Source organism: Budorcas taxicolor, chromosome 10 (genome assembly GCF_023091745.1).
Source record: "Budorcas taxicolor isolate Tak-1 chromosome 10, Takin1.1, whole genome shotgun sequence".
Classification (NCBI taxonomy): domain Eukaryota; kingdom Metazoa; phylum Chordata; class Mammalia; order Artiodactyla; family Bovidae; genus Budorcas; species Budorcas taxicolor.
The window spans coordinates 41,226,216-41,252,670 of record NC_068919.1 but is presented as its reverse complement, the minus strand read 5'-3'; the positions used below and the strand labels follow the sequence as shown (position 1 = coordinate 41,252,670).

At 35.9% G+C, this 26,455-nt stretch overlaps 1 protein-coding gene across 1 annotated transcript in view; it reads left to right on the top strand.

Moving 5' to 3' along the window:
• The window catches only part of NEMF (nuclear export mediator factor), a 53,848-nt gene that overhangs the window by 24,633 nt on the left and 2,760 nt on the right, over positions 1-26,455 (top strand). The window contains exons 16-28 of the mRNA XM_052646805.1: positions 2,281-2,369; positions 8,321-8,424; positions 9,786-9,848; positions 13,326-13,438; positions 14,749-14,806; positions 15,278-15,336; positions 15,414-15,534; positions 17,075-17,354; positions 18,102-18,144; positions 18,293-18,342; positions 20,423-20,576; positions 25,687-25,764; positions 25,910-26,107. Coding sequence (XP_052502765.1) covers positions 2,281-2,369; positions 8,321-8,424; positions 9,786-9,848; positions 13,326-13,438; positions 14,749-14,806; positions 15,278-15,336; positions 15,414-15,534; positions 17,075-17,354; positions 18,102-18,144; positions 18,293-18,342; positions 20,423-20,576; positions 25,687-25,764; positions 25,910-26,107 — 1,410 coding nt within the window. The remainder of the gene's footprint in view (positions 1-2,280; positions 2,370-8,320; positions 8,425-9,785; positions 9,849-13,325; positions 13,439-14,748; positions 14,807-15,277; positions 15,337-15,413; positions 15,535-17,074; positions 17,355-18,101; positions 18,145-18,292; positions 18,343-20,422; positions 20,577-25,686; positions 25,765-25,909; positions 26,108-26,455) is intronic.

The window sequence follows — 26,455 nt, the reverse complement described above, 5'->3', positions numbered from 1 at the left end:
TGAAAAAGTTGGCTTAAAGCTCAACATTCAGAAAACTTAAGATCATGGCATCCAGTCCCATCACTTCATGGGAAATAGATGGGGAAACAGTGGCTGACTTTATTTTTCTGGGCTCCAAAATCACTGCAGATGGTGACTGCAGCCATGAAATTAAAAGACGCTTGCTCCTTGGAAGGAAAGTTATGACCAACCTAGATAGCATATTCAAAAGCAGAGACATGACTTTGCCAACAAAGGTCTGTCTAGTCAAGGCTATAGTTTTTTCAGTAGTCATGTATGGATGTGAGAGTTGGACTGTGAAGAAAGCTGAATGCCGAAGAATTGATGCTTTTGAACTGTGGTGTTGGAGAAGACTCTTGAGAGTCCCTTGGACTGCAAGGAGAGCCAACCAGTCCATTCTGAAGGAGATCAGTCCTGGGTTGTTCACTGGAAGGACTGATGTTAAAGCTGAAACTCCAGTACTTTGGCCACCTCATGCGAAGATTTGACTCATTGGAAAAGACTCTGATGCTGGGAGGGATTGGGGTCAGGAGGAGAAGGGGGCGACAGAGGATGAGATGGTTGGATGGCATCATTGACTTGATGGACATGGGTTTGGGTGGACTCCGGGAGTTGGTAATGGACAGGGAGGCCTGGTGTGCTGTGGTTCATGGGGTTACAAAGAGTCGGACATGACTGAGCAACTGAACTGAATTGAACTGAATTATTTCTTCCATTTTTAAATGAGGTTTTCAAATTCAGAAATAGTTTTCAAATACAATTTTGCTTAAAATGTGTATGTTTCCAGTATTTATTTTCTCCCCTAAGCCTGTCTTCACTGGATTTCTCTATCTCAGTAATTTCCCCTTTGCTCAAGTTAAAAATGCTGGTGTCATCTTGGAGTCTTCTCATATTCAATAAGTCCTATTAAATAAAAGTGAAGTGTTTTTTCTCTGTTCAGATCTTCCAGTTTCTTCCCATCTTATTTAAGACACTGTAAAGCCCTTTTGGCCCATCAGGTCCTACACGATCTGCTTCCCTTTGATCACATCACCTATCCTGTTAAATGGGGCTTCCCTGGTGGCTCAGTCAGTGAAGACTCCACTTGCAGTGCTGGAGATGAGTTTGATCCCTGGTTGGGAAGATCCCCTGGAGAAAGAAATGGCAACCCACTTCAGTATTCTTGCCTGAAGAATCTCATAGACAAAAGAGCCTCGTGGGCTGTAGTCCATGGGGTCACAAGAGTTGGACATGATTTGGTAACTGCAGCAGACAGTTACATACTCTTTCCAACTACAGTGGGATCTTAAGCTGTTCTTACAACAGTGGCCCATGCTACTTTCTCAGGGCGTTTGCACTTGCTACTCTTTCTGCCGAGAACGTTCTTCCCTCAGATTTTTTGTGGTTGGATCCCCCTCTTCATTCATATGTCTACTTAAATAAGCCTTTATCAGAAAGGCCTTTTTGGACCACTCTAAGTAAAAATACGACTGCCCTCAGTTTCTCTTTACTCTTTGTTTTACTGGTTTAAAAACATACACCCCAACATATGATTATCTATCTTCCCTCTAGAATGTAGATTGTATGAACGTGATATCTTTTATCTGTTTTATTCATTGCTGTGTCCCAGTTCCTAGAATATTGCCTGGAACCTAGTCACACTAAAATCTGTTAAATGAATGGCCTTCATGACTTACTTCTATCTTCCTCTCCAACCTCATTTTTTGACACTTTACCCTGTGATCATACTTGCTGATCAAGCTGCCCTTTTCCTTATCTTTTTATTCTTTGCGTTGGTAATTCCATTAATCCTTCAGGCTTTAGCCTAAGTGCCATTTCCTCAGAAATACCTTTGACCATAATCAGTTATAAATCTGGACTCCCTTGTTATACTCTTGTAGCATCCTTTGTAGCATTTACCATGTTTATTTGAATAATTATGTATTTATATATCTCTTCTCCTAGACCCCAGTGACTTATTCATTGTTGTGTGTCTGACATCTAGCCCCAAACCTCCTGTATGGTTGCACTAATTATCTGGCAAACAAGTGAAGTGTTTGAACCGTGCCCCCCGCCCCCGCCCCCTGTTTTTTTTGAAGGTCTTGAGCAGATATTTGTTTAAAATCATTTTAATGTTTAAAGCAGAGTTTTTTTCATTACCTTCATGTGCATGTTATGTGTATTAATATATAGATTATGTCATTTCGTGACATCTAAACTATTTCTTGCCCTATCATTTACTTGGTATTATTTAAATAAAATTTTCAGCAAATTACTTAAAAACTCTTTTCTTATAAATAGGCATTCAAATCAGCAGAAAAGAAAACAAAGCAAACCTTAAAAGAAGTCCAAACAGTTACCTCTATTCAAAAAGCAAGAAAAGTATATTGGTAAGTGTTCATTTTTGAAATATATTTTGTTTTTATCAAACTTCTACATGCACATTGTTTAGAAAATCAAGCAGTTCTACAAAGCTTGTTAAAAACCACTAACCCTGCAAACTTTTGTAGCTAGTGGTCTCAGAGTGTGACATGTGGGCTCCCAGGAGGGCAGGCTCTAATAATTGTGGCCTATCGAGTTGTTGCCCATGGACTTAGTTGCTCTGTGGCCTGTGGGGTTAGTTCCCTGACCAGGGATTAAAACCATGCCACCTACATTGCAAGGTGGATTCTTTACCGCTGGACCACCAGGGAAGTCTCTGCCTGCTCTTACTGCCTCCTCTCTCAAGGAAGCTTTTAGTTCTTTTAGCTGATTCTTTTGCTATGTACTTCCATTTCTCTTAGTAATGTATTGCTGCCTAATTTTTCTGTTTTATACTCTTAATAACTTCCCATTATGGAAAGATGAAGATTTTATTCTTTTCATTTGTGCTCATTACATACACATACATCACCTAGCTTCTCAGTATAGTTACAGCATAATTTTGTCAAGGTTGATATTCTGTATTGAGTATTATGGATATTTAAATTGTAGTCACAGCTGGTTCATACAGTATTCTGCTTTCTTTTCCTTTCCTGCTCAGCATTTTATCTTCCCTGAAGTTAATAATTGTCTTGTTTCATTTACTTTCTTTTTCTTTTGTTCTTATTAGTAATCATGTTCAAATTATCTTCCAAGTATGTTCAGACAGTTGGAATCTTATCAGTATCATCTCCTTGCTGAAGTCTTGCCTGGAGCTTTTTGATCTACTTTGTTCTAGATGCTTTCTCTAAGCATTTTATTTTATTTTTTATTTTTATTATTTTTTTAATTTTTATTTTTACTTTATTTTACTTTACAATACTGTATTAGTTTTCTCTAAGCATTTAAATTCTCCTTTTATTACTATTCTGCAAGTTCTCTTTAACCTCTCTCTCCTGAATCTCAAACTTCCATTTTCATTGTTGATGGACTGTGTGGTCTAGAATCTTCATGAAAAGGGGGTATGTAAGAGGTAAAATTTTGAGGTCTCCAATGTCTAAAAAAATTATTTTACTCTTAACAGTTTGGATGGGTATTGAATTCTAATTTGAAAATGTTTTCCTCAGACTTTTGAAAAGGCATTTTCCATTGTATTAACTTCCGGATTTGATCTTGAAGTTTGGTGTCATTTGACAGTTAAATTTTAATAGGAAACTTGTTTTTGCTTTTCTGTAAACTTCTGGATCTTTTTTTTTTTTCCTCTTAATTTTCCAAAATTTCACAAGAATATAGGTTGGTAAGGATGTTTTTATCCTTATGATGGATAATTTGTGAGCATTTTTCGTTTGGAAACAAATTTTCTTGAACTATTTCTTAGAAAATCGCCTACCCTCTGTTTGTTTTTTGTTTTGCGTTCTTTTTCTTACTTTCTAAAAGTCTTATTTTGTACATATGGGACCTCCTCAACAGTTGTCCGGTTTCACTGCTTTTTTTTTCCATCTCTCTCTTTTTGTTCTGTATTCTGAGTTTTTTTTTCAACTTTATCTTCAATCCTTCCATTGAATTTTTTGATCTTCTATTTCTTCCTATCATGTTTAAGTTTTGAGCTATTTTTGGTTATTTCAGTGTTACTTTAAAAATTTCTGTTTTTTAACAGTATATTTCTTTATAACTGAGAATAGTTTTGCTGTATTACATTTTATTTAATATTCTTTTCTTAATAGGTCTGTCTTCTCCAAGTTTCTTTTTCTATTTTTTGGTTTTGTCTCCAGTGTTCACTTGTGTTAATGTCTGGTGATCCTTGACTGTCTGCTCATGTTTTCTAGTAGAACTGTAAAATGCTGATTGGAAGTTCTTTGTGGTTTGTTGGACTTGTAAAATAATCTGTGTCATCCATTTTCTGTGCAACTCTTAATGTCTTTTTGCCACTTTTTGCCTCTTCAGCTGGGCTCATTTCCTAGAAAAGTTTCTTTTGCTTATGCTTTTAAAGTGAAGACTTGGTTATCTCCGTTTTAGGGGACCAGTGGAAATAATAAGCTAGAGAGTCTTAGTATCCAGTATTTCATACATTTACTTAATTGCCCTATTTTTACATATTAATATATGTAATTTGTGATTTATTTTCCCTAGTCCAGTGATCCTCTTTGTACCCTTTTTATAGGTTTAATTTCTGGCTTTTCTGTTAGAATGTTGAAGGGGTAATTACCACCATTTTCAAAGCTGGAAAGATCTAGGAAAGTTGTTACTTCTTAATCAGATTTTTAGCCAGTCTTTCTGTTTTAAACTTCATCTTAAACCTATTTCTAGCAGTACCTTGTGCTTTTTATGGGTCACACAAGCGTAAGTTGATTTGTTTCTTGACTTTTTGCACCATCAGGTTAGGATTCAGCTTCTTGAGTCAGCTCACTTGTCCATTTATTTTCCAGCTTTCAAAATTTTTTTTCTTTTTTCTTTTTTCTCTAACATCTCTTGAATATCATTGATGTGTAATTTTCATTTCTCATAATGCTTTTGTTAGCTATTGATACAAGATTATATTATCTCATAAAACAACTGAGAAGTGTTCCTTTGTCAACTGTCCTTGATGGAAGTCAGCTGAGATTTTCTTTATGGGAAAGTTTTTCATTACAAATTCAAATTCTTTAGTAAATAATAGGACCACTCAGATTTTCTAGTTTTGGTTAGCAGTGCTTTTCTAAGATGTTGTCTATTTTGTCCAAAGTTTGAAATTTATTGGCAAAAAGTTTATTAATATCCAACTTAACTTTCTTTTCTCTCTTTTGGCTGTACCATGTGGCATGTGGGATCTTAGTTCTCTGGCCAGGGATCAAACCTGTGCCCCCTCTAGTGGAAGCGTGGAGTTTTAACCACTAGTTCATCAGGGGAGTCCCTCCACTTAACTTTTTAACATCCCTAGAATCTTTAATTACTTCTCTGTTTTCATTCAAGAATTATTTGTGCCTTCTCTTTTTCTTAATTAATCTGATCAGAAGATTTTCAGTAGTATTAGGATCCTTAAAAAACTAGTCTTTAACTATTGATCTCCATATTATATATGTAATATTTTAAGAATTATTTTCATCTTTGTGCTTTTCTTTGGGTCTTTTTTTGCATTTCCCTTTCTGGTTTCTGGAAACAGAAGCTTAGTTCATTGATTTTTTTTCCCCTTCCCTCAGCTTCTTTTCTAATATAGTTAAGCAATAAATTTATATCAGCATGGGTTTATCTTCATCTACAGCATTTTGTTGTTTAGTATTTTCATTATCTTTCATGTCAAGATATATTCTCATTTCCAATGTGATTTCTCCACCCGTGCATTATTTAGAAGTATATGTCTTTCTGAACATATTGAGAGGGGGATTGGTTATATTTTTGTTACTGATTTTTAGCTTAATTGGTGTAATAGAGATGATATTCTGTATCTCAGACATTTGATGTTTATTGAAACTTGCTTTCTGGTCCAGTCTATAGACAGCTTTATTTATAAATGTTTCATGTATAATTGAAAAGAATGTCTTTTCTAGAGTTATTGAGTACATTTCTTTAAATATCAAGTCATGTTTATTAATCATGTTCAAATTTTTGGCACCTTTGATTCTTTTTAATGATTGTTTTTCCAATTATTGAGAGAGATGTGTTGAATATCATACAATTATGGATTGTCGCTCCTTTTACTTTTGCATTTTTGCTTCATATATGTTAAGGCTATCTAGTTAGGTGATACCAATATAGAACTGTTTTCTCTTTTCAGTAATTGAGCCTTTTATTACTTTTAATGAAATGTCCTTTTAACTTACATCTATTTTATCTGTCTATGCGAAATGTTCAGACTGTTTCAACTGGTTTTGGTTAGTGTTTGCATGGTATTATGTTTTGCTGTCATTGTATTTCAACATTTTTATATCCTTATGTTTTAAAGGATATATATATATCATTTTTTTCCCAGTCTGACAGTCTTTGCATTTTACCTGGAAAAATGACTGTGTGTGTGTGTTCGTCACTCAGTCGTGTCCAACTCTTTGTGACCACATGGACTGTAGCCCACCAGGCTCCTCTGTCCATAAATTCTACAGGCAAGAATACTGGACTGGATTGCCATTCCTTTCTCCAGGGGATCTTCCCAACCTGGGGATAGAACCCAGGTCTCTCTCACTGAAGGCAGATTCTTGACCATCTGAGCCACCAGGGAATCTCCAAGAGAATTGACTGTGTTTATATTTAATATAGTTTCTGATATATTTTGGTTTAAATCTACTGTCTTACTGTTTGCTTTCTATGTGTCCCATTCTATGTTCTTTTTTGTCTTCTTTATTGCTTTCTTTTGATGAGTTGACTTTTTTTTGGCCTGTTATGCATTCCTTTGCTAGGATGATTACAAAATGCATCCTTAATTTACCTTTCTCATTCTTTGTGTCCTTATTGGATATATGTCATTTTACAAACCTTTTTACCATCAGTGGGGAAGTAGTTAAATCTGTAGTAAATCCATTCAGCAATGAGGAAAATATATTTTTAAGTAAAAAGAGAAAAAAAGATGCAGAACAGTGTGTTGTGTCTAAAGAAAAGGTTTAGAATAAGCAGTTTATTTTAGCTTTTTTATATATAAAGAAATACTTGAGAGGGGTACCTCAGAAGCTAATGGCCCCCTTGGTCAGCAGCAGTGGTAGAAGATAGAGATGTAGGATCTGTCACTCTATATTTCTATATAGTCTTAAAATTTGAGCCATGTATATGTATTACTTAATAAAAAATCATTTTAGAAAATAAGAGTAGAATCCTTCTGCTGTTATATTTGATATAAGATAGTTTCGTTTAATGCCTGTGCTCAACCTGTCATTTTTTTAAAAATATTTATTTATTTGGGTATGCCAAGTCCCTTAGTTGCAGCATGAGGGGTCTAGTTCCTTGACCAGGGATTGAACCTGGTCCCTCTGCATTGGGAGTAAAGAGTCTTAGCCACTGGACCACCAGGGAATTCCCCAATCTATCATATTTAGCCAGGAATTTTAAAATTGTAGGTTAAATCATAAAAAGATTATCTTACTAGTCATATGTAGCATAGAAATATTTATGTTCATCTCATTTTCTAAATATCATACAAATATACACTCTTCAATTAAAAAAAAAAAACCTTATTTTGTATTGGGGTGTATAGCCGGTTAACAGTGTTGTGGTAGTTTCAGGTGAATAGCAAAAGGACTCAGCCATACATATGCATGTATCCGTTCTCCCCCAATCCCGCCTCCCATCCAGGCTGGCACATAACATTGAGCTGAGTTCCATGTGCTATACAGTAGGTCTTTGTTGGTTATCCATTTTAAATTTGACAGTTACACTCGTTTTATCAGTGGTGGTATGTATTAACCATGAAAACCCAAGTTAATTTGCTTCTTCAGAAAAATAATTTTACACTTCTGATGACAATTTTTGGTTTTACATATTTTAAATGTAAAGAATGTCATGTATGTAAACGTTAAGTTGATTAATTGAGGACAAAGAGTGTCATATATGTAAACATTCAGTTGATTGAGGACAGAATGGGAAAACAATTTTTCTTTCTTACCTGCAGTCCCAAAGAATATCCAGTGCCCCACTGAAAGAGAGCTAAACCTAGGGACCAGGTGACATTTTATGTTTTTTGTAATTCATTATTACAACTTCAATCTAAGACTGTCTATATGGGAAGGAGATAAAGAGAAAACATTTTTTTAAACATAATATTAAATTGCTTTCTACTAAGACTGTTTTAAGAATATCCTAAGGCAATTTATTACAAGTTTTCAGTAAAATTCAGCTTGATATCTTAAAAGAAATTAAGCCATCAAATTGTCTTAACCTACACATAGGAGAGCCTTCTGGTTCATTTTGTTGAGTAAAAGGATCTGAATTCAGGCAACTATGAAGGGGAAAAATGTTAACTTTTTTCTTTAAAATTTGGTAGGTTTGAGAAATTCCTCTGGTTCATTAGCTCAGAGAACTATCTAATTATTGGTGGACGAGATCAGCAACAGAATGAAATAATTGTGAAAAGATACTTGACACCAGGTAAGTAAGATTAAAATTCTAAAAATTTTTTCTTAAGTAATTGGATTGGTTATCTCAGTGTTAGGTGTAGATTTTCATCTTGTACTCTTTTGTTTGACAGATTTAATTGGTAGAGTTTCATGGTTTATGGTTGAATATGTGCTTTGATACTTAAATTTTCATTTTAAGTGAATATTCCTAAAGGATTAATGCTGAGCTAATCTGTAGTATTAGATTTCTGATTTTCTGCTACATTAACAAAAGAGCTTTTAATTTTCCAAACTGGCTGGACATCAAATTTTTTAAAGCTTAATTTTTAAATGCTGAAGTTTGCAAACGTTTTATGCATTTAGAAACAGGGCTTCACCCCTGTGTTGTAAGGCCTCTCATTTGTTTTTGTTTGCTGATAACCATCACTTCACTGTGGCTGAACCCTCAGTATGGGTATCAGAAATCAATAATCAATATCAGAGCTAATCTCATGTCCTTTGAGGATCCAGAAGCAGGAAAGAAAACAACAGGGTTCAGGTTACATGGTGCCCAGGGCTTGCTTTCTGTCTTCTCTAACTCTCTTCATTGTGAGCTGAGCCTTTCATGGAACTGTATGGGATTTGCTCTTCTCTGAGTTTAAAATCTCAGATGAACTATCCATGGCAAACAGTGGCTGCTCATTTTTTCTGTTAGAAACCAGGCACTTTACTTTTCCCTAGTTGACCATCATCCATGCATTCATCTATTTCCTCATTTATTTGTCATCACACATTTCAGAATAAAACTAGAAGTCCTTATTGTGGCTTGCAGGGTTCCTGGCTTCTTCTCTAGTCTCATTTCTTACTTATCTTCAGTCTGGCTTCGTGATTGTTTGTCACATTTGTCAACCATCTGTGGTCCTTAGGACCTTTGTTTGCATTTGCTACGATGACTCACTCATCACCAGGTGTCTCTCACCAATCAGCAGGCTAGCCTGGGCTCGCTTATATGGTAACTCAGCAAATTTCTGAGAGGAAAAAGAGGAAGTATACAAGCCTGTCTAGGCCTAGACTGGGAACTGGCATTTGGTCATGTCTGCCACATTCTCTTTGTCAAGGGGTAGGACCATATTTGAGTGACAGGGAAGTGGAGTCCACCTCTTAATGCAGCTTCAGGGTCATAGAGCAGAGAGGTGTGGACAGAGGGAGGGAGAAGAACTATGACCATTTTATCTGCCTTATTAGCATAGCTTTCCTCTGAGGAGGCCTATGAGAAATCCTCCCACGGTGGGAGATGGTCTTTTCTTTATTTATTTTCTTATACGTTTTGGGTTTTGAACACTTTAAACAATAAGTAAACAATTTCAACTTAAACAGAAATAAGACTTACAGTACTATTTATTTGTTTTAAAGGGGACATATATGTCCATGCTGACCTTCATGGAGCAACTAGCTGTGTAATTAAGAATCCAACAGGTAATGTAATTCATTCTGTTATTCAGAACTTTTATTCTTTTGTTTAAACTATTTTTAGTATAAGAGAAAAAACACTAATAGGGGTAAGGGACACTTTATTATAATGATGTTTCAGTCCATCAGTAAGATATAGAGTAGAAATAAAACAGACTGTAGAGAAAATCAATAAAACCAAAGTTAGTTCTTTGAAAAGATCAATAAAATTGATAAACCTTTAACTATACTAACTGAAAAATAAGATTCAAATTCCTAAAATCTGTAGGACTTTTAAAGAAGACTGAAATTCAATGCTTCATAAACTCTTCCAAAAGACACAAGAGACAGGAACTTTCTAACTCATTCTTTGGGACCAGTATTACCCTAATAACAAAACCAGACAAAGATATCACAGTGAAGGAAACCACTGATCAATATCACTTATGAATAGAGACACAAAAATCCTCAACAGACTATTAGGAAATTGAATCTAGCAGTATATTATAAGGATTATACATATGATAAAATGGGATTTATTCCCAGGAATGCAAGGTTAATTTAACATATGAAAATTAATCAGTGTAATACAGTATATCAGTAGAATAGAGGACAAAAACCACATGATGATCTCAACTAATGCAAAAAAGCCTTAAAGCCTTTGGTGGTAGTCTAGTACTCATTCGTGATAAAAATACTCAGCAAACTAAGAATAGATGGACATGTCCTCAAGTTGGTAAATAACATCTATAAAAAATTCACAGCTAAAAATCATGCTTAATTGGGAAAGACTGAGAGCTTTTCCCCCAAGATCAGGAATAAGATGAGCACATCTGTTGTTGCCATGCTTCTACTCAACATCATATGGAGGTTCTGAGTCGCAGTTAGGCAGTGAAAAGTTTAAAATATCCAAATTGGTAAGGAACAGATAAAAGTGTCTCTGATTGCAAATGGCATAATCTTATATATTTAAAACCTTAAGGAATCCACCAAAAATTATTAGTTAACAAGTTCAGCAGTATCTAGGATATAAGGGCAGTATATAAAATGTCAGTTATGTTTTTATATACTAGTAATGAACAATATTAAGAGGAAATTAATAAAACATCCTCTTATAACAGCATTGAAGAAGAATAAAATATTTAGTAACAAACTTACCAAAAAGTAAGACATATACACCAAACTATAAAACATCATTGAAAGAAATTAAAGAAGATCTAAATAAATGGGAAGATTTCCAATGTTTATAAATTGGAAGTCTTAATATTGTTCTGATGGCAGTGTTTCCCACACTAATCAACAAATGTGGTGCAGTCTCTCTCACCACTGCCTGTTTTTGCAGAGATAGACAAAATTCATCCTAAAATTCATGTGGAAATGCAGAGAAACCAGATTAGCCAAATCATTCTTGAAAATGGAGAACAAAATTGGAGTCCTCACACTTCCTCAAAACCTCCTACAAAACAGCTGTCAGTGTGGTATCAAGACAGTGAGTGTGGTATTGGTATGAGAATGAACTGATAGATTAATAAAGAGAATTGAGATTCCTTGTTTATAGTCAGTTGATTTTTAGCAAGGGTGCCAAGGCCATTCAGGAAGGATAGAATAATCTTTTCAACAAATAGGGCTGGGGCAATTAATATCCATGTGCCAAAGAATGAAGTTAGAAATAGGAACTTCTACCACTTATAAAAATGAACTCAAATACATCATAGACCTAAATTTAAGAGCTAAAACTCTAAGACTATTAGAAGAATATTGGCTCTGGAAGTCATTGGCTTTGGTGTCATTTTAGATATGACATCAAAAGCATAAGCAGCCAAAGAAAAAAACGTAAATTAGAGTTATGCAAAAACTAAAACTTTAATTCAAAGGATTCTATCAAAAAATTAAAAGACACTCCACAGAAATGGGAGAAAATATTTTCAAATTGTTTATCTGATAAAGGACCAATATCCAAAAAACTCTAGAACTGTTTTGACTCAACAGTAGAAAGGCAGTTTTAAAATGAACAGTTTTTAAAATGTCAAATAGATGTTTCTCTAAAGATATACAAGTAGCCCACAAGCACATGATAAGATGCTCAGCATCATTCATCCATTAAGGAAATGCAAATCAAAACCACAGTGAAATGCCACTTAACACCCACAAGAATAGTTGAAAAACACAGTGGAAATTCCTAGCGGTCTAGTTATTAGAACTCCAAGCTGTCTGTGCTGAGGGCTCGGGTTCAGTCACTGGTTAGGGAAGAAAATTCCACAAGCCACACAGGGTGGGGAAAAATCCAAATAAAAAAGCCAAAAACAGTAATGAGTTGGTGAAGTGGTGGAGAGACTGGACTCTTTATACACTGCTGGTGGGAATGGACAATGATCTAGCTGCAATAGGAAAGAGTTTGATAGTTTCTGAAAAAGTTAAACATAGTATTTACCATGTGACCCACTCTTAGCTATGTACCCAAGACAATTTAAAATGTGTCCAAACTTGTGTGCAAATACTTACAATAGCCAAGAAATGGAAATACCCTGTATCTCTGTTGTTACTGTTGTTTAGTCACTAAGTTGTGTCCCATTCATTGTGACCCCATAGCCCACCAGGCTCCTCTGTCCATGGGATTTCCCAAGCAAGAATACTGGAGTGGGTTGCCATTTCCTTCTCCAGGGGATTTTCCCAATGCAGGGATCAAACCTGAGTCTCCTGCATTGGCAAGTGGATTCTTTACCACTGAGCAACCAGGGAATCCCCAACCTGTATCTCTGTCAGTTGATAAATAGATACAATGTGGTATATCCATAAAGTAGAATATTATTCAGTCTTAAAAGGAAATGAAGTATTGACAAATGCTCTAACATGAATGAACCTTGAAAACATGCTAAGTGAAAGAAGCCAGGTATATATGATTCCATTTATATGAAATCCCAAAATAGGAAAATCCATAGCGACAGAAAGTAGATTAGTGATTGCCAGTGGCTGGGAAAAATGTCAAGTGACTGTAAATAGATACAGAATTTCTTTTGCAGATGATGAAAATGTTCTGGAATTAATGGTAATGATTGTATAGCTTTATGAATATATCAAAACTCAGAATTGTATACTTTAAAAGTGAATTTTATAGTATGTGAATTATATCCTAGTTTTAAAATATTTGAATTCTTAGGATCTGTTAATATGCTCTTGATTTTTACTTTTTAGGCAATATAGTAATTCTGGCGGTCTTTAACCTTTAAATAGGTTTTTCTAAATTATCCTTTCTAGAATGAGGTTAGAATTACTGATAAAAGTGAAAGGGTATTTTCTGAACTTATTTACTTAGACCATTTAAAAACCTGCTCTATAAATACATTTTTTAAATAAAAATAGTAACTTCATACACTGATGAAGTTAAAGTGTGATATTGTTATTTAAAATATAAGAAATGAACCTGTCATACTGTATATGGTTTTTGTGTCTTGATCTAGAAAGTACATACTTTGGTACTGAAACATTGTAGTATCATTATTACAGGAGAACCGATTCCCCCTCGGACCTTGACTGAAGCTGGCACAATGGCTCTTTGCTACAGTGCTGCTTGGGACGCTCGAGTTATCACTAGTGCTTGGTGGGTGTACCATCATCAGGTAATAAGGGCTGTGGTCCTGTTTCTTAATTTAGTGAGAATGGTAACTGTTCCAAATTTTGAGGGTATGGAATTGAACAAGGCAGATAAAGTACCTTGTGATGGAGCTGACATTTTGATATTGAAGAAAAATATATAGCGGCAGGTAACAAAGTGTCTTTAAAGCATAGTAAGGGGATAGTGATATAGGCTGCCATTTTGAGTCTAGTGTCAGGGAGAGCCTTTCTGGAAGGGCAAGATTTGAGCAGAGACTTAGAGCAGCCCATGCAGCTGTATGGGATAGGCTCTTCCACTTATTACTGGCACACTGACCTTCCAAGGCCTTTCACCTGTTCATCTTCGTTGAAATTTTCTGAATTCTCTTTGGCTTTTCCTGTAAAGTAGGTTATCAGTGGTGGGTGGTTATCAGTGGTGGGTGGGTGTTTGTTTTTTTTTTTTTCTATACCCTTAGTTTTAGTAATTGCCATTTTTTTGTGGTTAATGCTATTTTCTTGATGGTACTTCATTCTATATATGATTTCACATTGCTTTTCAAAGTCTTAAAGTTATACAGCAAGATTAAAAAAGGTCAATACCATTATTCTCCCTTAGATTTAGTTTCATTTTATATTTGTTTATATTTGTTTTCTGCTGTGCTGTGATAGTGTGTTCTTAGGAAATTAATATCATTTCTGGGGTTATTTTTTCTGCCTTTTGTACAGTGTAATAAAAATGGCTTTAATTCTTTCATGAATAGATTTTTTTAGTGTGCTTTTAATCCCTTGCATACCTATTACTAGTAAAGATACTCTCAGATTTGCTCGTTTCACAGATGTGTAAAATTTTTTTTAGTTGTGGAATTATATTGCTCACTTCCTATTTTGCCAAGTTAGAATATATTTTTAAAAACAAGCTATTATCCTTATTTACTAAAGTGAAAAGTTATTTCATTACCCCCCCCAATAAATAAGATGAAAGATTATTTCATCCGCCCCCCCCTACAACCGGCCACGAAAAAAATCATCTCAGGAGAGGATTTAATGTAATAAATAGAGTTAATATAATATAGTTTTATACCTTTATGTTAAGCTTGGTCCATGGTATTTGAAAATGATTGATGTAGTATATCCTTCGTTATTTCTTCTCTTTGTTACCGACACAGTTACACCTATCTTTGAAGAGATATTTATCCTTTCAGTGTTAAGAATTTTTGCTAAATTATAAACTTTTCAGGACATACTGCTGTTTGCTTTAATATGGCTTTACTTTCTCAGGTGAAAATTTTAAAAATGTGTTTAAGACAAGAGTATAATGTATCATTGTGTTTCTCAGGTATCTAAAACAGCACCAACTGGGGAATATTTGACCACAGGAAGCTTCATGATAAGAGGTAATGACTTGTCAGTGGATTGTGGAGACAGGTTTGAAGACCATCTGCTAACATTCTCAGAACAGAAACTAATAATTCTGATTTCATATATGAAGTATGTTATTAAATAAGGAAGATTTTACTGTGGTTTGGCAAATTTAGCATTTGACATGCTCATGCTATATATATTTTTATTAATGACAATGTCCTTTCACATAGTTTATGTTTATAAGGGTAAGAAAGTAAATAGCATGACCTTTTTTCTAAAAATAGATTATTCAGGATCTGACTAACCCAGAAGATGAGAGCAAGCATTCATATTTTTTCTTTCTTAATTCTTATTCCTATACATAATGCCAAAGTCTGTTAATGGAAAATGTTGCTTGATGACAGCAAAAAAAAAAAAAAGAACACATTTGACTACTGTATCAGATACCTTATAAGCATAAAATGCAGAAAATGAATTTTTTAAAATGTACATTATCTTTGCAGGAAAAAAGAATTTCCTTCCTCCTTCACATCTAATGATGGGGTTTAGCTTCCTCTTTAAGGTATTCTTCTTTTTTTTTTCCCTGATTTTTACTAGTCTTACCTAACGTTCCACCAATGAAAAGAACTGTTTCTGTAGGTAGATGAGTCTTGTGTTTGGAGACATCGGGGTGAACGAAAAGTCAGAGTGCAGGATGAAGACATGGAGACACTGGCAAGTTGTACAAGTGAACTCATATCAGAAGAAATGGAACAACTAGGTAGTATACAGATTTTAATAAAGTAGCTTATAATGTTTTCCATTGTCTAGTTTTGCTTCTGAATTTTTAGAAGATCGTCTCTTTTGGGATAATTAAAATTTCAAAAATACCCAGCTTGTTATCAACCTTATTGAATTTTCGTTTTTTGAAATGTTCAGTATACTTCTAGTGAATTATAAAGTGCTTAATTGAATCCATAACCAATACTTGAATGTATGTTTATATTGTAAAACTTCAATATTTACTGCATACATGTATGCTAGGTCGCTTCAGTTGTGTCCAACTCTTGGCAGCCCTGTAAACTGTAGCCTGCCAGGATCTCCTGTCCATGGGATTCTCCAGGCAGGAATACTGGAGTGGGTTGCTGTGGTCTTCTCCAGGGGATCTTCCCGACCCAGGGTTCAAACCCGGGTCTCTAAGGTCTCCTGCGTTGACAGGCGAGTTCTTTACCACTAGTGCCACCTGGGAAGCCCAGTATTAATGAGTAATAATACATAAATGTGTTTATCAGAGATAGACTCAGGTATATATAAATAAGTATTTACTTTTAGATTTAGGATTTAGAAACAATACAAAGATGAGTTGTTATACATGCAGTTTCTTATGAGAATTTACCTTGATTTAATAATACATTTGCTTCAAGTAGAGAGCAGCTATGGTTGCTGGAATAAATTCACCTGCCTGCCTAAAGGAACTAGGGAATATATGCCCTCGAAATTATTTTTACATATTCTACAGTCATTGCTTTTTAAGAATATCTCATTGTTTCACTTAACAACTACTGTTGTACATGATTCTGTTTTATTTAATTTTCACCATGTTCCTGACATGAATACTTTATTTACATTATTTTTTATTGAATTCTCACAACCATCCTTGGTTGGTGGCATCTCATTTTTATAGGTGAGGTTCCTGAAGAAGATGCAGGAAACACGGGTTCGATCCTTGGTTCAGGAAGATCCCCTGGAGGAGGGCATGGCAACCCACTCCAGTATTCTTGCCTGGAGAATCCATGGACAGAGGAGCGTTGTGGCCCTCAGGTCATAGGGTTGCAAAGAATTGGATGTGACTGAAGCAACTGAGCTCACACACATGCACAACTGGACCATATTATTACCACTAGATGGTGTTCCTTTTGCAAAAGTGTGAACACTTGGCTGTGTGCCAGCTACATAACTTGTTTTATTTCATTTCAGTTCTCATGCGCAAATTATGATAAAATTGGCAGAATTTCTATAACTGCTTCTATTTTTCTCATTTCGGAAATAACAAAGACAAGATACAGTTTTCATTGCAGAAATGATTGCAATGTCTAAAAAATTTATTGTGGTATAGGATCTTGGAGATCTTTATTCCAGTCAATTCCTGATACAGAGTATCCTTTTATCTAAGTCAGTGTAACCTTTGGGGAGGATCCAGTATTTTTCTGGTGATGTTTTGGAGAAGGAGGGAGTGAATAGAATATTTCTATGAAGTTTTCAAGGAAATCATCTAACTTGGTTGTGATGATAGCACTCTGACTTTCCTTATTGTAATTTAGCAGATGGGGGTGAAAGTAGCAGTGAAGAAGAAAAAGATGAATTACATGAAACTCCTGTGGAAGTGGAGCTCGTGACTCAGGTTGACCAAGAGGATATTACTATTCAGAGTGGTGGCAATGAAGTAAATGAACTAATTCAGGAAGAAAGCTCTGAAGATGAAGGAGAATCTGAGGGGGTGGTAAAAGATCAGGAACCTGTTGGTGAAATGAAGGATGAAGGAGAAGAGACATTAAATTATCCTGATACTTCCATCGACTTGTCCCACCTTCAGTCCCAAAGGTAATTTCAAAGCCATAATTTTCAGTCTTATTTTGTAAGCTGGGAATGATGACCTTATAAAAATAATGCCAAGATTGACTTTAGTGCTTTTACCCTCCATTGTCCTATGATCTTACTGTCTGTTCACCATTTGATAAGGGGGTAGAACTCTCTTAAATTCTCAGGACCCAGGGTAGAAAAATACAGTAAATATGAAAGTTGCCAAACTAGATGAAAATAGAGACAAGTTAATGTTTATAAATTCTAATAATAAAAAGGCAATTACACTTTTTTTTTAAAAGGGTGTCTTAAGTCTTTAATGTCTCACAGATCACTAAGTAAACAACACCATAGCTATAAAAACTTTATTAAGTAGTTAAGAAAGGCTTAGGAGTCAGACCAGTATTGAGTCTTAAAGTGGGTCCTTGGGCAAGTGACTGAGTCTAAGCTTCAGTTTCCTTCTTGGTGAAGACAGAATGGTACCACCCTTCATAGGGTTTTTGTGAAGGTTATATGCATGTAAAGCATCTCGCAGTGCCTGGCATATGGTGTCCAATACATGTCAGCTATTTAAGAATATAAAGTGAGACAATGTGCAATTTTTTTTTAGGATGAGCAATTTGATTATACTTTTTCTCATTTTACCAAATTTGAAAAGGTATAGCATTGCCAATAATTAATTAGGAGAGTGATATGGGAATGTTTGGGGTCTTTGTAACTGAATGCCTGTAAAGGCTTGTGGACTCCTCTTTCTGTTTGTTTCCATAGGTCCCTCCAGAAATTGTCTTCAAAAGAGGAATCTTCTAATATGGTAACATTTTTCTTCAAAGTATTTTGAAGAACATCATGTCATTCTCAATAAATAATAATTTTCTATTTCTTAATTTTGGCTTTTGACAAATTAACAGCGGTGATGTTATTGTTTGTATTTGTTTGTGTTTTTCTCTTAATTTTAATAGAGTGACAGTAAATTGCAGAGCCGAAGGCATTTGTCAGCCAAGGAAAGAAGGTAAATATACTTGTGTTATTTAACTGAAAAGCATCTATTTTTTATAATTGACAGTTTGGTTATGACAGATCGCTTGGCTGTTATAAAGATCTCATTAAAACTACCAAGATTTAGCACAAATTTTGTTTTGTTTTTTACATTCAACTCTAATAGGTTTTTCTCTTTTAAGGGCCTAGTCTGCCACTATAATCAGATAGGTCAAGTAACACAAAACAGACCTTCTATTACATAAATATGTACGGTAATAATTGCAGTATATTAAATAGGCTGATTCTATGATACTATTGACAGAAGTGAAGAGGAATACAGGCATACCACATTTTATTGTGCTTTGCAGATTTTTAATTTTTTTTAACATATTGAAGGTTTATGGTAACTCTGTATGGAGCAAATCTATTGCCATCGTTTTTCCAACATCATTTGTTTACTTCATGTCTCTGATCATATTTTGATAATTCTTGCAATGTTTCAAGCTTTTTATTATTAATTGCTCAGGTGATCTGTAATCAGTGAACTTTGTTTCTATTATAAAGCGATTATGAGGCACTGAAAGCTCAGGTGGTGGTGGTTATTTTTTACCAATAAAGTATTGATTAAGGTATATAATTGCTTTATAAAGACATATTGCTTTGCACACTTGATAGACAGCAGGGTAATGTAAGCATAAACTTATATGCACTGGGAAAGCAAGAAATTCATGACTTGCTTTTCTGCAGTAGTCACTTTATTGCAATGGTCTGGAACAGAAATTGTAATATTTCTGAGGCATGCCTGTACTGAAATTAGGCAATTTTTATGTAAGAGGAAGACTTGGGGGTTTTTTCCCCTGTCTTTTTTTTTTTCCCTTTAATATAATAGGGCTTAGATGGCAAACAGGAAAAGATAAAGAGTGAAAGGACAACCGAGACAACTACTGCAGGGTGAAAAAGACTACAACTGGTAAAGCACTCCAGAAAGAGGCCCTAGGTTGGAATGGACAATAAACCCTTCTGTTTGATAGTCTTTACAAACTATAGAAAACTGAGTGCTGGTATTTATGAGTATGGTATCATGCTAGTTATTATGGTAGTATGCAAAGAGGGAAAATAGAAAGTTTGTGCCTTCAAGAAGTTTTTGAGTCCTGGATTCAAGAAATAGCCATAAGTCTGTAAATAGTGTTATCTGAAAAGTGATATCGTATTTCAGGAATAAGAATTTTTTGTGCATTGGAGTGTTTTGGGAAATACCATCAGAAGTTTTTACCTTGAAGATATAGTTGCATCTTAGATAATGCAAGTTAAGGTCAGAAACTTCAAGGAGAATTAGTATGATCAAAGACAGGGAAGTGGTAGGTATTCGGAAGTAATGTTGAGAGTGCTTTGGGGAAATGGATAAGTAGATTGAGGTGGAAGGAACAAAATGTTCATGTTTGTGAATTGATAGTGAAATTGAATCAAAAGTGGAGAACCTAGAATAACAAGCTAAGTGTTTTAGACTTATCTTAAAAGTGATGTGAGGAGGACTTTTGGGAGATTTTGAATGGGAATGTGACATAGGTAAACAATAACGGAGAATTAATGTAGAAGTTCATGTAGAACAGATTATGCGGGAAATATGGAGGAAGTCTGGGTGGTAAGTGATAAGGACTTGGACTAGAGCAGTGGCATTGGGAATGTGATTGCACAGTAATAGGATTTTCCTTTCCTCTTTATTTTCTAAGATCCATTTATTCCACTAACAGACCCACAAATGTTTTACTGAATATTTAACATCTGCCAAGGCCATGGTGATACAAAGACTACAAATTCCTTTGCCTGGCCATCAAGGTGTTGAGGGACTGAATGTGGCTACTGAATCAGGATAAGTCAAGTATGACAGTGTGTTGAGCCTCGATGCCAGGAAGAATCATAAATGCATGAAAGAAAATTTTTTAGCTTTTTCTTATGTGATGACTTGCACTCCATTTATACTGTAGCCTGGTGATAACAAGTTAAGCAGAAGGCATGACCTCATACACGTTCCCTTCTGCATGTCATTTTTTTAGGGTATTAAGAATTTGAAATTCTAAGATTAAGATATTTTCCATTTCATTTATATTTAGGGAAATGAAGAAAAAGAAGCTTCCAAATGACTCAGGGGATTTAGAAATGACAGAAGGAAAGGACAAAGAAAAAGAAAATGCTCTACACATTGAAACTCATCAGAACACAAGCAAAAATGTCCCGGTTGTTCAGCCAATGAAACGAGGACAAAAGGTAATATTTAGCACTATATGATTCACAAGTGAAGTTGTAAGGTTCCTTTTTTAAGGTTTAAGTGAAACAGAATACTTTTGTGTGACTTCCTTTGAAAATTAGTTGAAAAGATAGTGTTAAGGAGCATAGAGATCACTTTCTGTTCTTTTAAGATCATCTATACAGAAACTCTCAAGTTATGTAGAAGAGGAATAGGAGATTGATTTATTTGCCAGGGACACTCAGCTAAAAACTGGCAGTGCTGATCTGATAATTTAACTTAGTAGTTTCTTTTTCAATTATTTATGCAATTTTGGTTGAAGTGAAGTGAGCTCACTCAGTCGCGTCCGACTCTTTGCTACGCCATGGACTGTAGCCCACCAGGCTCTTCCATCCATGGGATTCTCCAGGCAAGGATACTGGAGGGATCGAACCTGGGTCTCCTGCATTGCATGCAGGCGCTTTATCCTCTGAGCCACTGGGGAAGCCCCAATTTTGGTTACAGTTCTTAACTATTTTATGAAAGTAGGGGATGAAGAAAGTGGAGGTAGTGGATGTAGACTATACTTTAAAAAATGTAGCTGTGTAGAGATTGTAAACTGATGTATAGGTGTATCTTTAAGAAAATTAAATTCCTTAAAAAAATTTTTTTTTTTAATATGGTTTTCTGCTGTGGAGTTTTTTATTTTTGGTTGTGCTGGGTCTTCACTGCTGCTTGGGCTTTTCTCAAGTTGAGGCAAGCAGGGGCTACTCTCTAGTTGCAGTGCACAGACTTCTCATTTCAGTGGCTACTCTTGTAGAGCACAGGCTCTAGGCATGCAAGCTTCACGAGCTGTGGTACATGGACTCAGTTCAGTTCCTGGACCAGGGATGAAAGGGGAAAAAAAATCAATTCTCCCTGTATTACTATGTAAATTCAACATGAAGTCATTCAAAAAAGGATTGAGATTTTTAATTAACATTTGAAAGTTCGTTTGAAAGAATACGTACCAGAGAATAGTTGAGGGAAAGAAGAAGGATGATCTCCCTTGAAAAAGAAGAAGGATGGATCTCCCTTCAGTTCAATTCAGTCGCTCAGTTGTGTGCGACTCTTTGCGACCCCATGAATCGCAGCACGCCAGGCCTCCCTGTCCCTCACCAACTCCCGGAGTTCACTCAGACTCACGTCCATCGAGTCAGTGATGCCATCCAGCCATCTCATCCTCTGTCGTCCCCTTCTCCTCCTGCAGCCAATCCCTCTCAGCATCAGAGTCTTTTCCAATGAGTCAACTCTTCGCATGAGGTGGCCAAAGTACTGGAGTTTCAGCTTCAGCATCATTCCCTCCAAAGAAATCCCAGGGCTGATCTCCTTCAGAATGGGCTGGTTGGATCTCCTTGCAGTCCAAGGGATTCTCAAGTCTTCTCCAACACCACAGTTCAAAAGCATCAATTCTTCGGCGCTCAGCCTTCTTCACAATCCAACTCTCACATCCATACATGACCACCGGAAAAACCATAGCCTTGACTAGATGGACCTTAGTCGGCAAAGTAATGTCTCTGTTTTGAATGTGCTATCTAGGTTGGCCATAACTTTTCTTCCAAGGAGTAAGTGTCTTTTAATTTCATGGCTGTAATCACCATCTGCAGTGATTTTGGAGCCCCCAAAATCTCCCTACTAGGTAATAAGACATTTACTGTTAGACTTTCTAAAACAGAATGGTATTAATGAATGGACAGGTAGAAAAGTGAAGCAGAATAAAATCTAGACACAGAATGATAAATTGTGTTTTAAAGGGTATGAAGCATTCAAAATTAGTGGCTAGTCATGTTTTAAAAAATACTAAAGTAAATATCTGGTGGAGGAAAGAACCATCAATGTAATTGAAAGAAAGGGCAAATTGCAGGGTAGGGGGTAGATCAGAGAAATGTTTATGTAAACAAGGGGAATTTTTTCACCCATCAAATTAATAGATAATGTGTATTCAGTCATTCAGTACAAGTTTGAATATATACCATGGGACTGCCAGTCAAGAATCCTAACAGTGCATTTACCCTGACTCAGCAATTCTTATTTTTAGTCATTTATCTTAAAAAAGTCGTATGTATGCACTAAGGGTATTCCTCCAGTTGATAGTATTAAGCAGTCTTACTGAGTACTCATCATTTCATCTACAGATGAAGGAGAAGGCAATGGCAACCCACTCCAGTACTCTTGCCTGGAAAATCCCATGGACACAGGAGCCTGGTGGGCTGCAGTCCATGGGGTCGCAGAGAGTCGGACACGACTGAGCAACTTTACTTTCACTTTTCACTTTCATGCACTGGAGAAGGAAATGGCAACCCACTCCAGTGTTCTTGCCTGGAGAATCTCAGGGACAGTGGAGCCTGGGGGGCTGCCGTCTATGGGGTCACACAGAGTCGGACACGACTGAAGTGACTTAGCAGCAGTAGCAGCAGCTATAGATGAAATTTAGGCAGTCTGCAAATAATGGCTTTGGTTTTCTTTCTCATGTTTCTTGTACTGACTCAGACATCAGTACAGTGTAGCATAAAAGTAAGAATAGCATGCCTCTTTGTTATAGCAATACAGTAAAGGGACTAATTCTAAGATTTTTAACATTGTAGTATGTTTCTTATGGGTTGTTGGTAGATATCCTTTTCAAAGGGCTAGTTTTAATAATCATGAGTTCAGTTTTATTGAATGCTTTTTCTGCATCTATTTTTCTCCCTCAATGAGTTCATGTGGTGTAAATTACATAATAAACCCCCTAATACCGTCCTTGCCTTGTTTGGGTATCTAGGTGATACTTAGCTTCATTAAGTAAGTTTGGTACTTTTCCTTTTAAATGCTCTCTAGTACTTGGTATTGGAGAAGGCAGTGGGACCCCACTCCAGTACTCTCGCCTGGAAAATCCCATGGACGGGGAGCCTGGGGGGCTGCCGTCTATGGGGTCACACACAGTCTGACACGACTGAAGTGACTTAGCAGCAGCAGCAGTACTTTGTATAAAATGGAGATCATTTGTTCCTTCAAATTTTTTTTTAGCGATTGGGCCTGATGTTTAGGGATATCTGGCTTCCCTGGTGGCTCAGATGGTAAAGAATCTGCATATAATACAGGAGACCCGAGTTCCATCCCTGGGTTGGGAAGATCCTCTGGAGAAGGAAATGGCAATCCACTCCTGTATTCTTGCCTGGAGAATTCCATGGACAAGGAGCCTGGCTGGCTACAGTCCATGGGGTCACAAAAGAGTTGGACACAACTGAGCAAGTAACACTTTCAGGGTAGGTTTTGAAGTACTTAATAAATTTCTTTAGTGATCATAACTCCATTCAGGTTTTTTTTTCCCCAAAGTTGGTTTCCCTAAGTTATGTTTTGCCAAGAAACTATTTTTTTTGTTGAGTTTTCCATTTCTTGGTTCAGTTTATTGGTAACAGTGTTCATTTTATCTCAAGCTTTTGCTTTTTTGTGTGTGTGTGGTGTAATGTACATATAGTGGGCTTCCTGGGTGGCTCAGTGGTAAAGAATCTGCCTGCCTGATCCCTGGGTTGGGAAGAGCCCTTGGAGGAAATGGCAACCCACTCCAGTATTCTTGCCTGGAAAAATTCTATGGATAGAGGAGTCTGGCAGGCTGCAGTCCATGGGGTCTCCAAGAGTCAGACATGATTCAGTACACATGCTACATATATATAGTAATATGCAGATATTTTGCTTTTAGCTCAGTTTTTATATGCACGTATATCTGTGAAACCAACACCCAGAACACCACCCTTGAATGTTTGTATTACTCCAGAAAGCTCACTCTTGCCCCTTTCTAAATAGTATTCCCACCAGAGGAAAACATGTCTTAATCACAATAGATTATTTTGCCTGTTTTTGAAAACTTTATGTAGAAAAGCAGTCATCCTTTATACGTTCCTGTCTTACGTCTTTCACTCAACCTTGTGAATCATCCATGTTGCTGTAACAGTTCATTTGCGTTGCTAGTGTCTGCCAGTTTCTGTCTACTATATTGTTCGTCATTGAAGACCTGTATCTTTGAGATTCACAAATATGCATTTCTGTCCTGTATAGCTATGAGTGGAAATGCTGGGTTATAGCGCACATGTTGTGTTTGGCTTAGTAGGTATTATCAGTTTTTCGCGGTACTTGTACCAATTTGCCACCAAGCTGTGTATCCAAGTTCCAGTTGCTTTACGTCACTTTCGTTTGGTATTGTTGGGGTTTTTCAAGTCATTCAAGTGTGTATATACTGAAATTTTAATTTAGCTTTTAAAAGTTGGGTTGTCCAACTTTCTCACTGATTATAGGAGTTCTTTGAAATCCTAAATACATGTCTTTTCTTGGTTATCTGTACTACAAATATCTTTCATGTTTTGAGACTTGCTTTTTCACTTCTGTAGTAGTTTTTTGATGAGCAGCATTTGTCAATTTTAATGAAGTCTGATTTGTCGATCTTGTATAGTGTTTTTTGTGTCTTATTAAATATTTACAATTTTATAAATTTGTTATTTGGGTCCTAGCTAAGATTGGTCAAGATGAAAGCCTTTGGAGGTGAAGCCTGTATGTCTATGGTTTTAAAAACTGGTCGAGTGATTTGGATGTGTACCCAGAGTAAAGAATCAGTAGTTTAATTGATGAAATCCAAGGTATTAAGAGTCTCTGCAATAAACACCCAGCTAAACTTTGCTGTACCGTTTCCTGTTCTTATGTGTATCCTGATGGCAACCATGTGTGATGACTAGCTGTTACTACTCTGTTCTGTCTTTACATTATAATCTTGCCTTTCTTGTATTCCCAGATGCAATGAATCTTTCAGTGCTGCTTTATTTCTTCCCTTCAGTTCTTGCTCAAGCTTAAAAAAAAGTCTCCTTTCTCTAAATTATCTTAGATATAAACTTGTTTGCATTTAGAATATTTTGCATTAATTTACTCTTATTCTGTGTATCTTCTTTTTCCACAAGATGGTCAATTGTTTGAGGGTGAGGACTACGGTTTATCCATCTTCAAAGACTCCATATTGTTTGTTCAAGTGGTGCCTTACTGAATAAGCATTTTGACAGAATTAAAGACGTGCCTTTTCTTTATATACATGTCTTAACATTTTCTTACTGCTAAATTTTTCCAACCAAAAATTTTTTTCCTTTGTAGAGTAAAATGAAAAAAATGAAGGAAAAATACAAGGACCAAGATGAAGAAGAACGTGAGCTCATCATGAAATTGCTGGGAGTAAGTAACATTTAATAATACTTTCGTTTGTTTTTCAAGGGGCATCCAGACCACTGCCTATCATATGCTGTGCATTTAGTACTTGGTTAAAGAACTGACAGCACTGAAAATACTGTCAACATTAACTGTTTTTCCCTCTATGAAGTCTGCAGGTTCGAACAAAGAAGAAAAAGGGAAAAAGGGAAAGAAAGGCAAAATAAAGGATGAACCAGTGAAGAAACAGCCCCAGAAACCTAGAGGTGGACCAAGAGTCTCAGACAGCATAAAGAAAGAAACTCCATCCCTTGAAGTTACCACTCATGAGTTACAAGACTTGGCTGTAGATGAACCACATGACGACAAGGTTAGGCTACCACACACATGGGCTTTTGCTTCTTAATTAGGGTGACCAGCATCTCAAGGTTCCCAGGACAGGGGATTTACAGTGCTAAAATAAAACCAGGGTGAGTGGTAACCCTATTCTTAATGGGAAGTTTCCTTAGAAATATAGCCTAAAAGATCTAAATTTTAATTGCCGTATATAAAATCGGCAGTGTTGGTTAGTTCCTAAAAGGTTTATCATAAGCCATTAGAAAATTTTATGGAGAAACTAGATTCTGGTGGAAATTCAGTTAAAACAGATAACTAAGATTATGTTGACCATGAATGAGAAATGAATTTGCACTTTTCTAATTTTTTCTATAGGAAGATA